General features: G+C 42.9%; 1 protein-coding gene across 10 annotated transcripts in view; it reads right to left on the minus strand.

The window, feature by feature from the left end:
• The window catches only part of GRAMD1B (GRAM domain containing 1B), a 279,261-nt gene that overhangs the window by 200,024 nt on the left and 65,348 nt on the right, over positions 1-13,889 (minus strand). For 3 of the 10 annotated variants that reach the window (XM_060787699.2, XM_060787698.2, XM_060787695.2), the window contains exon 1: positions 4,279-5,231. In XM_060787699.2, the coding sequence (XP_060643682.2) occupies positions 4,279-4,658 (380 nt within the window). In that variant the 5' untranslated portion in view covers positions 4,659-5,231. Of the gene's footprint in view, positions 1-4,278; positions 5,234-13,889 lie in introns of those variants that run through there. The other 7 variants (XM_060787700.2, XM_060787701.2, XM_060787708.2 and 4 more) reach the window with 6 other exon arrangements.

The following is a 13,889-nucleotide window of genomic DNA, read 5'->3' on the forward strand; positions in this document are numbered from 1 at the left end:
CATAATTAGACAAAATGTTTGGCCTCCAGGGCCCTTCAGAAGTGTGAATATCATTTTCAGGGATTTGTAATCCTATGATGCTGAAATTATCTGGGACTTAAGGGTACATTCTGCATTCACAGTCCCTCTCCCAGTTGCCCAAATGCAAAGTGACAAGGCTTCTCGTCTGAACCAACAACGATCTGATCATATTGTTATGAGAGGAATGTGGCCTTCTCTCACAGGAGGAGAGAGTGCCTGTTCTAAGATGGTACGTGCATCATGATATGTTCCTTTCTGATGGTTCAACGCTAAACTGAACAAAATTGTTCATGTCCTCAAGTTCTCTCTGGCATCTTCAGCAACCTAAGGAGTTGCTTCCCCTTTCTATTGCAGGACCTTTGAAACCTGGTTATCCTTTTCATATATATGAAAGCAGAAAAATCAGCATTACAGATCATCCTGTTCAAGACAGAAGGAATTGGTTTGAAAAGTCTGGTGTGTTTTCTGTTACTACAGCCGGATGACTTTGGAGCCTGTGCTATATGAGCCGCCAAGGTGCCATGCTGGCCTTGGTATGCTAATGCTCCCTAATCCATACATTCCCCAGCCTTTTTCCAAACACCCTTTCAGAGATTTTGTCAAGCACAGAGGTGAAGGATGACATGGGGACACATAAATAAGAAACCCTTACAACAGTTCTGACATGCATGTGCAACAGCAGTGTATCTCTGAAGACAAGATGTTAAATTGTGAAGGGAAATGCATTTTCATTCCCTGTTTTTGAGTTCCCTGACTCAATACATTCAGAAGAAATAAAGCACTAGACTAGTGTTTCTCAACCTGGGGGTCTGGACCCTTAGGGGGGTCGTGAGGGGGTGTCAGAGGGGTTGCCAAAGACCATCAGAAAACACAGTATTTTCTGTAGGTCATGGGGGTTCTATGTGGCCCAATTCTATCGTTGGTAGAGTTCAGAATACTCTTTGATTGTAGGTGAACTATAAATCCCAACAAAAACAACTCACAAATGTCAAGGCCTATTTTCCCCAAACTCCACCAGTGTTCACATTTGGGCATACTGAATATTCATGCCAAGTTTGGTCCAGAGCCATCATTGTTTGAGTCCACAGTGCTCTAGGGATGTAGGTGAACCACAACTCCAAAACTCAAGGCCAATGCTCATCAAACCCTTCCGGTATTTTCTGGAATAGCCATCATTGCTTGAGTTCACAGTGCTCTCTGGATGTAGGTGAACTAAAACTCCCAAACTCAAGGTCAATGCCTACCAAACCCAATATTTTCTGTTGTTCATGGGAGTTATGTGTGCCAAATTTGGTCCAATTTCATCATTGGTGGAGTTCAGAATGCTCCTTGATTATAGGTTAACTATAAATCCCAGCAACTAAATGACAAAATGACAAAATCAACCCAACCCCTCACCTCATCCCCACTAGTATTTAAATGTGGGCGTATTGGGTATTTGTTCCAAATTTGGTCCACTGAATGAAAATCCTGTATATCAGATATTTACATGAAAATTCATAACAGTAGCAAAAGTACAGTTATGAAGTACCAAGGAAAATAATTTTATGGTTGGGGGGTCACCACAACATGAGTAACTGTATTAAGGGGTCACAGCATTAGGAAGGTGGAGAAACACTGCACTAGACTGTGTAGACTCTGGATCTGACCCAACAAGACAGTTCTTGCCTTCTTATAGTGTACACACCATTTTCCTGTCACATGCTTACTTTCGTGCTTCACACATTGTTATATTTTACTTTATATCCATTTGAATAATCCACTAACGACCTTCTTGCCATGCATTCAACACATTCAAATATTGCCGATGGTTTGTGTGTCTTTTCAAATGTGTTATCTTGTGTGCAGCTGATAGTATTTGCTTACTGTTACAGGTGCCAAATTCAGAACCACATGTGAAAAGTTACACTTTGTTGTGATGGTGTTTCAAAGCTATCGGTTTTGATCGAAAACACTGATACAAATCAAATATACTTCAAGAAGAGATAAAGAAAGAAAAAACTGAGTGTAAGTATTATTATTTTTATGTCAGGAGTGACTTGTCACTTCTGGTGTGAAAGAGTTGGCCGTCTGCAAGGACGTTGCCCCGGAGATGCCCGGATGTTTTGATCTTTTGCCATCCTTGTGGGAGGCTTCTCTCATGTCCCCGCATGGGGAGCTGGAGCTGACAGAGGGAGCTCATCTGCACGTTCCCAGATTCAAACCTCTGACCTGTGGGTTTTTAGTCCTGCTGGCACAAAGGTTTAACCCAAGCGTCCTCAAACCTTTTAAACAGAGGGCGAGGTCACAGTCCCTCAAACTGTTGTAGGGCCGGATAACAATTTGAAAAGAACATGAATGGATTCCTGTGCACACTGCACCTATCTTATTTGTAATGCAAAAAACACTTAATACAATAATTAAAATGAAGAACAATTTTAACCAATATAAACTTATTCGTATTTCAATGGGAAGTGTGGGCCTGCTTTTGGCTAATGAGATAGGGTTGTTGTTGTTGCTGTTGTTGTGTGCTTTCAAGTCATTTCAGACTTAGGTTGGCCCTAAGCGAGGGCCGGGTAAATGATCTTGGAGGGCTGTATCCGGCCCCCGGGCCTTAGTTTGAGGACCCCTGGTTTAACCCATTGAACCACCGCAATTCAATTGCAGTAACTGATTAACTGCTTAGTTGCAAACCGTGAGGTTTCATTTGGACTTTTGACAAAGCAACCATGTGTTTTCTTCATTGAACATCCTCTAAATATTGTATAGTGTGCTAATTGTGATCTCAATTACTTCTGAGCAAACATAATGAATATTGAATTGTCTTATCATCATGAATGTCACTTGATATAAATGCCAACCATGGTTAAGAATTACATGCATTTCAGAGTAAACAGCATCACGAACTAAACAGATATTTCCCAGCCAGATATATCTCAATGAAATATATTTTACTCAGCTCTCAAGGTTTGTTTGGGGTTTTTTGCAGACTTCCAGTTCAACATAAACAATAGAGACCTATATAAACCAAACAATTCTGTAAGTTATTTAACCATGTGATCTGTGAATACAGCATTCTGGTCCAGTAGAGCCAGGTGTGACTCTATGGCCAATTGCCCATTTTTCATCATGATTTTCACATCTCAATGTTACACTACACATGACCAAAGACTTATTTCTCCTTCTCTGGCTATGATTTAATAAATGGGCAATAAATGGTGGTACAAACTAGCGTATCAGAAACATACAGCATCTTGAAAATTTCCAATAACAATTGTACTTCAAGCCTATCTCTCATTTTCCTTACAATCTGTCTAGAGCAGTGTTTCTCAACCTGGGGGTCGGGACCCCTGGGAGGGTCACAAGGGGGTGTCAGAGGGGTCGCCAAAGACCATCAGAAAACACTATTTTCTGTTGGTCACAGGAGTTCTGAGTGAGAAGTTTGGCCCAATTCTCTCATTGGTGGGACTCAGAATGCTATTTGATTGTAGGAGAGAACTATAAATCCCAACAAATACAACTCCCAAAAGTCAAGGTCTATTTTCCCCAAACTCCACCAGTGTTAACATTTGGGCATATTGAGTACCCATGCCAAGTTTGGTCCAGATCCATCATTGTTTGAGTCCACAGTGCTCTCTGGATGTAGGTGAACCACAACTCCCAAACTCAAGATCAGTTGCCACCAGACCCTTACAGTATTTTCTGTGTGTCATGGGAGTTCTGTGTGCCAAGTTTGGTTCAGTTCCATCATTGGTGAAGTTCAGAATGCTCTTTGATTGCAGGTGAACTATAAATCCCAGCAACTACAACTCCCAAGTGACAAAATCAATCCCCCCAACTTCTTCAGTATTCAAATTTGGCCATATCAGGCATTTGTGCCAAATTTGGTCCAGTGAATGAAAATTCATCCTGTATATCAGGCATTTACATGGCGAGTCATAATAATAGGAAAATGACAGTTATGAAGTAGTAATGAAAATAATGTTATGGTTGGCGGTCAACACAACATGAGGAACCGTATTAAGGGGTCGCAGCATTAGGAAGGTTGAGAACCACTGGTCTAGAGATACAAATTTGGTCTCTGAGATCAAGGACTAAGAAATCAGTGCCAAATGGGCATCAAGTTGCCATCTCTCTTCATCTGGTTTAACCAGCAGAGGGAGACAGAAACAAGATAGGACATGCACAGGAAGTTGCAGGAAGCAAGAGGAAACCCATTGCTCCTGCTCCTCAAGGATTTCCCCATGGGCAATGGGAAAGGTGAAAGAGATGACCCACCTGCTCTCACTGTACTCCTTCTTCTCCCTGACATTCAGCCACTTGCGGAGCAGGAAGCGCTTGCGTCGCGGAGAGGCGCTGGGTGTGGAACAGTTCGACCAGGGGGTGTCCTCATCACTAGAAGGGGTGATTTCAATGGAGGGAAGTTGTAGGAAATCCTTATTTGAGGAAGGTGCGGCCTCCAGGCTCTGCTCGTGAATGTTCCTCGTGCGCCGCATCCTGAACCGCCTTCGGCGAAAGGTTGGCGTTGATGAGCTGGACCAGGCTCGGGCACACTCCACCTCCTGCTGCTCTGGGACTTGCAGTGCAGGGAGTTGAAGGGTTTCAGTCATCTTGGCAGTTGGCATCAGCTCCTGTGTCACTTCTCCTCCCACTTTCATTTACTCCAAGGCGCCCTCCTTCTCACCCCCTCCCCACCGTGGTCTCAGTGCAAGCCACACCAAAGAATCAAAATCCGCCTTGCTGCCTTCTCACCCAGCTTGGCATCTTCCCTCCCTCGCCAGTCGGAAATCTCATATTCCTCAGGTGGTTTCATTTAACAAGGAAGAGCCTCAAGGCCACCAGCAGAGCCAGCTCCAATGTGTTCTTGAGTTTCTACCCAAGTCCAGTGACCTTAAGAGAGAACTTTCTTCCTCCACATGTGGCTCCTTCAAAACACCATCAGGGACAAAAGCTGAGTTGCCAACCACCGGCTTCCCTTTGCTCTGCTTTGCCGTGCTTCCAGAAGTGTTTTCTTGCCTCCTTGTGTGGTGGATCAACGCCTTCTCCAGGGCTCAGCTGAAAAACTCTCATCTGTACAGCACTTCGGAGTGACTGAATGGAAAGTGAGGAGGAGCTGTGAGAAAGTCAGAGAAAAAGAAATGGGGGTGGGGGAAGAGAGAGAAAGACAGACACAGAGCCAGGGACAGGAGGAAGGAAACCGTGACATAGAATACAACCGAGAAAGAAGAAGGGATTGGGAGGAGAGAGAGATTCTCCCCACTTCCAGCAACTGATAAGCTCCGGCAGCTGCTGACAGTGTAACCATACTCTTAACTCAAGGGACAAGGTCTCTGTTACTGAATGTGCTTTTGCTCCAATCAGCCAGAGGAAAAAGACGGAGAAGGCGGGGGGGGGGGGGGGGGGATGAAAACAAACCTTTCATACAAGGTGATTGGTTGGGCTCACCCTCCATGTCACATTTCCATGCTCAGTGTCCCACCCTGCAAAGGGAGGGGGAAGTAGGTGACCTCTAGGCATAGTTGTTGTGAGTTGTTTTGCTGAATGCTTTCTAATTCAAGTCACACACAGTGGAAGAAGGAAAGACACATAAGACAGGTGATTTCAAGGAGACAATCAGCTGGAACGTCACCATCATTATCATCATCATCATCATCATCATCATCATCATCATCATCATCATGGACACCTTTCAAATCGCCATTTATCACACCAAACATAATCAGAAGTGAAACCTGAAGCAAAGTGAATGATACTTTTTTTCCAGCTGAATTGAGCACCAGTTTCTTCAACCGACAAAGTGTTAATGAACCCGCAGGACCTTCCTTTTTGTTTCTGACACAATCCTAGAATGCATTTCCATGGAAAAGAAATGATAAGGAGCAAAAGAGGAAGTGACTTCTGGGTACGGAGCTGCTTCCAAAATGACATGCTTTTGGTACAGAGATTCCAGTTAAGAAAGACTCACAGACTGCATGCAGAGACACATACACAATCATATCAGATCAAACAGCGTGAGAAAGTCTTACAAGCAGCACAAGAGGGGAACGATTCAACAATAACCTCACCTCCCTACAAAGGAGAAGTAAAGAAATGCCACTATGTTGAAAAACAAAAAGTGCTAATGATCAAGGGCTGAAGAAAAAGGTATCTTTTGGTAGCTTCATTTCACTTTCCTTGTAGTCGCTGAAGAATTGTGACCATGGATGAGACAAGCAAATGCTTTGCCATGCTAATCAACAGCAGGCGACAAGATGAGCACTCTTTATTTTTATGCTCGGTTCTATCCATATCCTACTTATCTTATGGACTCAGCTATGCCACCTTTCCTCTTTTACAAAGACTCATTAGCAATGTATTTTAATGTGATCAAGCCTTCTTGGTGGCCCCCTGACACATGCTGTCTTAGCAGCTGGTGCACCATGCTCCTTTTAGATGCTCCTCTCGCTTCCCTAATTGCCATTTCGCAGTCAGAAGCCACCTGTGCAACTTGCTCCCTGCCCACAATTTATTAATGAAAAAGTCATTATAACTATCACAAGAGAAGAAGCCAACAGCTTCTAAGAAAGGACTCTCATGTGCCCCACAGAAGAAAACAATAGAATCAGATTTATAAACATAAAGAAACCAAGTGTTTCCAGGAAAGTCAACTAAAAATATAGGATGTAACCTCCTGCATGGAAAACGCTTACAAGTGGCACCAGTTTTCCAAATATTGACCCAGTTTGAAGTTTCCAGCACCAATGTTTTAATTTATTTATTTATTTAGTATTTATTTACTATATTTGTATACCACCTTTCTCAGCCCATAGGCGACTCAGGGTGGTTAATGGCAAAATTCAATGCTCACAATGTCATAAATACAATTAAAAACATAACATATAATAAAAACTAAACAAATCAATAAAATATAAATTCATAGTGTCTCCTTGTTAAAAATGTTGTCCGGACATTGTCTAGTTGTTCCATTTTCCTGTGCAAATGCTTGTTCAAAAAGCCACATCTTGACTTTTTTCCGGAATGTTAAAAGGGAGGTGGCCAATCTAATATCTATAGAAAGGGCATCCACAGCTGAGGGGCCTCCACCGAGAAGGCCCTGTCTCTCATCTCTGCCAAACGTACTTGTGACAAAAGCAGGGCCTTCCCAGACGATCTCAAGGTCCTAGATGGTTCATAAGGGAGATGCGTTCGGACATGTAAGTTCGGCCAGAACCGTTTAGGGCAGTGGTTCTCAACCTGGGGTCTCCAGATGTTTTGGGCCTACAACTCCCAGAAATCCCAGCTATTTTACCAGCTGTTAAGATTTCTGGGAGTTGTAAGCCAAAAACATCTGGGGACCCCAGGTTGAGAACCACTGGTTTAGGGCTTTATAGGCTAAAGCCAGCACTTTGAATAGTGCCCAGTAGCAAACTGGCAGCCAGTGGAGGTAGCGTAATAGAAGAGTTGTACACTCCCTGAGCGCTGCTCCTGTTAGCAATCTGGTTGCCGTTCGTTGGACCGTTTGAAGCTTCCGGGCAGTCTTCAAAGGCAACCCCACATAGAGTGTGTTGCAGTAGTCTATACCGGATGTAACCAGACTACATGTAGTACATGTCAACTGAAAACAGAGAGGAAAATAATGAATACAGGTTACTACTTAACACAGGGATGGGCATATCTAGAGGGCTTCATCATCCAGCTTTCAGCATCTCCAGACTTTTGAAGGTCTGTGGGGTGCTGTTGTGGCCCCCATTCTGGTCAACTAGAAATTATATTGTGTCATTCCTGGTCACTTTGGGGGACTTTTCTGGGTAAGTGTCATGTTATTTTGAAATGGTGAGCTCCCCTGCCCCAAATTAGCATTTCAAATAGCATTGGAAATGGCAGAGGTGATTTGGTTTGGAGAGGTAACAATGAGAGATTGGCTGAAAAGAGATAAGGCATTGGAAGTCCCAAAAACTCCACTGGACTTGCCTTCCTTTGGGTTTGGCCCACATGATCCTTCTTTTAACTAATGGATTTTAACGGCATGACGACATTTTGGTCTCTGATACCCAAAAAGATGTGACAGTCTTCGTTTGCTGAGTGCGTGCCTGAGGAACATGAATATTATACAGCAAGGCAACTATCATGGTGTTTTATAATCATGCAGCTTTGTTACTGTTTTCATTGCAAAGTGCCTTGAGTATCAAACATGTTGTTGTGTGCTTCCAAGTAGTTTCCAAATGTGGCAACCTTAAGGAAAAGCTTTAATGGGTGTTTCTCAGCAAGATGTGTTCAAGTGGAATTTGCCCTTGCCTTTGTCTCAGGTTAAGACAATGTGACCTGCCCAAAATCACTCAGTGGGTGTCCATGGCCGAGCGGGGATTCGAACACTGGTTTCTCAAGACATAATCCACTGCACAGGGCACTGGCTTTGCTATGTAAACCTCCACAAACTTTTACATAAAATAAAAATATTCCACAACCTGAGGAAATCCACATTTTGTAAAAGGTGTAGTACTTGATCCCCAAGATGTTATACAAACAGTTCCTTGGCACCCAAAGCTTTCTAAGTAGATTTTCTCATTACCAGGCAACATATCCTTATGTCATAATATTCTTCTGTGTCACTTTTCAATTTTGGTCAGAGGACACTGGGCACCTGTTAGATGCTCTTTGAAACACAAGAACTCTGTAACAAGAGAGATACAACAGTGTGCCTAGCCATAAGGTTTGAAAAGTACTAGCTATTGAAAAGAGTTGTTGCTCTGGACAAACGACAAAAAAGAATTGGTTTCACTACAAACATTGGTCTTTCCTCCACTTATATAGTATGGCTTAGTTCAAGCTAATATTCCTGGCTACAGTGAGATTGATATAAGCGTAGACATAATAATAATAATAATAATAATAATAATAATAATAATATTTATTTATACCCCGCCACCCAAGGGGACTCGGGGCGGCTTACATGAGGCCACACCCATCAATACCGAAACACAATATAACACAAAAACACAACAGAAAATCAGAAAATAAAATAACATAAAATACAAAAATACAAAATGTAAATATACAGCACAACAATATAAAATCAAAACATTAAACCACTAAAAATGAACACAATGGGCAAGACCAGTACAAAAATTAAAATTTTAAAACACTGGGAGATAAGGCAGTGTACAATATCAGGAAGGGTATCCGGGGGATAAGGTAAAAGTTCATTGCACAAACCAGAAAATAAAGTGCTTCTGAGGACATTTTATGCAGAGTTTGGTCAGGGATTATATCACACATTCAGTCATTGAAGGCACATTTGAACAGCCAAGTTTTCAGGCTCCTCCTAAAGATTTCCAGGGTGGGGGCATGCCTAATATCTCTGGGAAGCGAATTCCAGAGCCAAGGGCCACCACAGAGAAGGCCCTCTCTCTCATCCCCACAAGTCCGCTTGCAATGAAGGTGGGAGTGCGAGAAGGGCCTCTCTGGAAGATCGAAGAGGTCGCGTGGGTTCATAGACGGAAATGCGGTCGTGCAGGTAGGTGGGTCTCAAATCGTTTAGGGCTTTGTAGGTCAAAACCTGCACCTTGAATTGGGCTCGGAAAATAAATTGCAGCCAGTGGAGCTCCTTAAATAGGGGGGTTGACCGCTCCCTGTAACTCGCACCAGTTAGTAGTCTGGCTGCCGCTCATTGGACCAGTTGGAATTTCTGGGTCATCTTCAAGGGCAGCCCCACATAGAGTGCATTGCAATAGTCCAATCTAGAGGTAACTAAGATGTGGACCACCATGGCCAAATCTGACTTCACGAGGTACGGTTGCAACTTAGCATTTATCAGTTCATTTTATATGTCTTTTCTGCTAAGGCCCAACATCTAGGCCAGGGTTTCTTAAACTTTTTCAACTGCGAAGTTCTTTATGAAACAAAAGTTTCTCGCGGAGCCCCAAGAAATGTTTATATATTACATTATATATTATACATTATATTATATAATATATATAATATAATATATAATGTATATAATAATGAATATAGAGCCCTCAGTGGCGCAGTGTGTTAACCCGCTGAGCTGCTGAACTTGCTGACCAAAAGGTCTGCAGTTTGAATCTGGGACCAGGGTGAGCTTCCGCTGTTAGCCCCAGCTTCTGCCAACCTAGCAGTTCAGAAACATGTAAATGTAAGTATAATAAAACTTTATTTATATTCTGCTCTGTCTCCCCAAAGTGACTCAGGGCAGATTCCAAACATAAAAGACAAACATTCAATGTCCAAAAACAACAACAATATATCCATACTAACAAAATTTATACAACCCAACATATAAATAGTAGATCAATAGGTACCACTACGGTGGGAAGGTAACTGTGCTCCATGCAGTCATGCTGGCCACATGACTTTGGAGGTGTCTATGGGCAACACCAGCTCTTTGGCTTAGAAATGAAGATGAGCACCACCCCTCAGAGTTGGACACAACTAGACTTAATGTCAAGGTGAAACCTTTATCTTTTATAATGTATATTTGCACCAGACATGGGCAAACTATTGGAGACAGGGAGGCTGCATTGCATTTTAAAATCTGCCAGTGTTAGATGGATAGAGAGTGTTTGTGTGAACTAACTGTACATGTCTCGTTTGTAATCCAAAAGAAAAAGAACAAATCTACAGGTGGCCATCTAACTCTTTTTGCTATCAATATCATCACTGGAGCAACCCCAGGAGCCATCCAGTCAACCTCTTACTGCCATGCAGGAAAAGCACAATCAAAGTACCCCTAACAGATAGCCATCCAGCCTTGTAATAAAATAATAATAATAATAATAATAATAGAAATCCAGGGGCCATCCAGGTCAACTCCTGTCTGATATTCAGGAAAAGAACAATCAAAGTGGTGGGAGGAAAATGGGGTTTTGGAAGCGAGGAAAGTGAGGGAGAAAGTGTCTGTACCTCTGGGGGACAATAATGTTGCTACTGCTGTTTTGAAAGCTCCAAACTTTAATTTCTCTGCACTTCTAAGGAGGAAGAGGAAAGAGGAGGAGGTGGAAACAGCATGGTACCACGGAGCTCCTTACTATAACTAATGGAGCTCCAAGGGCTCCGTGGAGCACAGCTTGAGAACCCACATCAAAATGACACTCCCCTAAAGTTGAGCAGGTTCCATAAGAATAAGAAGCACAATAATTACTTTTATTTGCAAAAAATATACCACAGCTATGCTAAAGCCACCTTAAAACATTGTTCCATTTCAAACATTTTGACAACTACACTTTGATCATGGTCACATATGACTTCTAAATCTTTGACTTCTATTTTTGCTAGCTATATGGACATTTGCCACTCTAGCCACAGGAGAAAGGTATTTCAGGACGCAGATTTGCATGTTTGCCAATGTAAGTTTAATATTTGCATCACCAATTAAATCAATCAAGAGCAGTTTCACATCTCATATGTAAATCGTGCCTTTACTTGCTTCACACGAACTGTTCTGAGTATTGTTGATTTCTTTCCAAGGAAGAAATGGAAAGTTGGGAATGTGGGCACAATGTAAAAAATACTGCTTATATAATATATTACTTGGAGCCCCCTATTTGGTATCAGCCAGCACCTGTTTGGGTATCAGCCAGCACACCAATGATTTAAATCAAGAAATAGTTTTCTAAGACCTACAGAGACACTTGCTGGAACACCTCAGCAAGCAAGAGTCCAAAAGTGGCAGGCTCAAACCCAGAACCTCAATCCATGGCTGATACCAAATGAGAGACTCCTCCTGGGCACACAGAAGACTGGGTGACTTGGAAGGCGGTGAACAGACTGCACTCTGGCACCACGAGATGCAGAGCCAACCTTAAGAAATGGGGCCACAAAGTGGAATCCACGACATGTGAGTGTGGAGAAGAGCAAACCACTGACCACCTACTGCAAAGCAACCTGAGCCCTGCTACATGTACAATGGAGGACCTTCTTATAGTAACACCAGAGGCACTCCAAGTGGATAGCTGCTGGTCAAAGTACGTTTAATCAACTACCAAGTTTGCAAACTTTGTGTTTGTTTGTTTGTTTGTTTTTAATGCAATTCAACTGTTTGGTTTGCTCCTGACACAATAGATAAATAAATACCCAAAGCTCCCGGAGGTACAGTGGGTTAAAGCACTGAGCTCTTGAACTTGCTGATCCAAAGGTCACAGGTTTGTATCCAGGGAGCACAGTGAGCTCCTGCTGTTAGCCCCAGCTTCGGCCAACCTAGCAGTTCAAACACATGCAAATGTGAGTAGGTGAATAGGTACTGCTCTGGTGGAAAGGTAACGGTGCTCCATGCAGTCATGCCAGCCACATGACCTTGGAGGTGTCAACGGACAATGCCGGCTCTTTGGCTTAGAAATGGAGATGAGCACCAACCCCCGGAGTCGGACACTACTGGACTTACTGTCAGGGGAAAACCTTTACCTTTACCTTAATGTATTAACCCTTTATCCATGTGAGATACATTTCTGGATTGATCAAGTTCACTATCACCATGGGTGATAGTGAACTTGATTGAAATTGATGACATAAAATCATTGTAGAAGGCCTAGAAGGCCTTGTACCGGGACTGTGGTTCAGCTGGCTGGGAGTCAGCTGCATTAATATCACTACTGACTGAAAGGTCATGAGTTCGAAGCCAGCCCGGGTCGGAGTGAGATTCCGACCTGGGCTTGTTGTCGACCTTGGCAGCCTGAAAGACAGTTGCATCTGTCAAGTAGGAAATTTAGGTACCACTGTGGGGAGGCTAATTTAACTGATTTACGAGGCCATAAAAATCTCCAGGAAGTATGCAAAGAATGAGGAAGTACTTCATCAGTGTCACAAACAATGGTTGTTGTGTGTCTATGGCATTGAATGTTTGCCAGGTATATGTACATTGTAATCCCTCCTGAGTCCCCTGCAGAGTGAGAAGGGTGGAATATAAATACTGTAAATAAATAAATAAATATAGAAAATGCTCAAAGTGAACACCTCTTCATCATTTCTAGATCCTCTAACATGACTCTATAGCAGGCAGGGGCAAACTTGGGCCTTCCAGGTGTTTTGGACTTCAACTCCCACAATTCCTAACAGAATTGTGAGAGTTGAAGTCCAAAACATCTGGAGGGCCAAAGTTTGCCCATGCCTGCTCTGTAGCCAACTTCTGGTAGATGCTTTTCACAGAATTGCATTGGAGAATCTAGAAAATGCATAGAGAAAACATATTTTCTTGGATGTGGTTAAGTGAAACTGTGGATACTGATACTGAAGCAATGCTACTCCTCTATTCCGCTTTGGTTAGACCACACCTGGAATATTGTGTCCACTAGTGGGCACCACAATTCAAGAGAGATATTGACAAGTTGGAATGTGTCCAGAGGAGGGCAACTAAAATTATCAAGGGTCTGGAGAACAAGCCCTATGAGGAGCGGCTTAAGGAGCTGGGCATGTTTAGCCTGGAGAAGAGAAGGATGAGAGGAGATATGATAGCCATGTATAAATATGTGAGAGGAAGCCACAGGGAGGAGGGAGCAAGCTTGTTTTCTGCTTCCCTGGAGACTAGGACGTGGAACAATGGCTTCAAACTACAAGAGAGGAGATTCCATCTGAACATGAGGAAGAACTTCCTGACTGTGAGAGCCATTCAGCAGTGGAACTCTCTGCCCCGGAGTGTGGTGGAGGCTCCTTCTTTGGAAGCTTTTAAACAGAGGCTGGATGGCCATCTGTCAGGGGTGATTTGAATGCAATATTCCTGCTTCTTGGCAGGGGGTTGGATTGGATGGCCCAGGAGGTCTCTTCCAACTCTTTGATTCTATGATTCTATGTGACTATGCTGTAGTTGAAGCTTCATTTGTGGAGAGGCAAAGAAGGGAACAAAACAGAAGTGGAATCCATCTATCTTTCTAACTGTGCATGTGTGTATCACTTCGGAGTAT

The sequence above is a fragment of the Anolis sagrei genome, chromosome 7, assembly GCF_037176765.1.
Source record: "Anolis sagrei isolate rAnoSag1 chromosome 7, rAnoSag1.mat, whole genome shotgun sequence".
NCBI lineage: Eukaryota > Metazoa > Chordata > Lepidosauria > Squamata > Dactyloidae > Anolis > Anolis sagrei.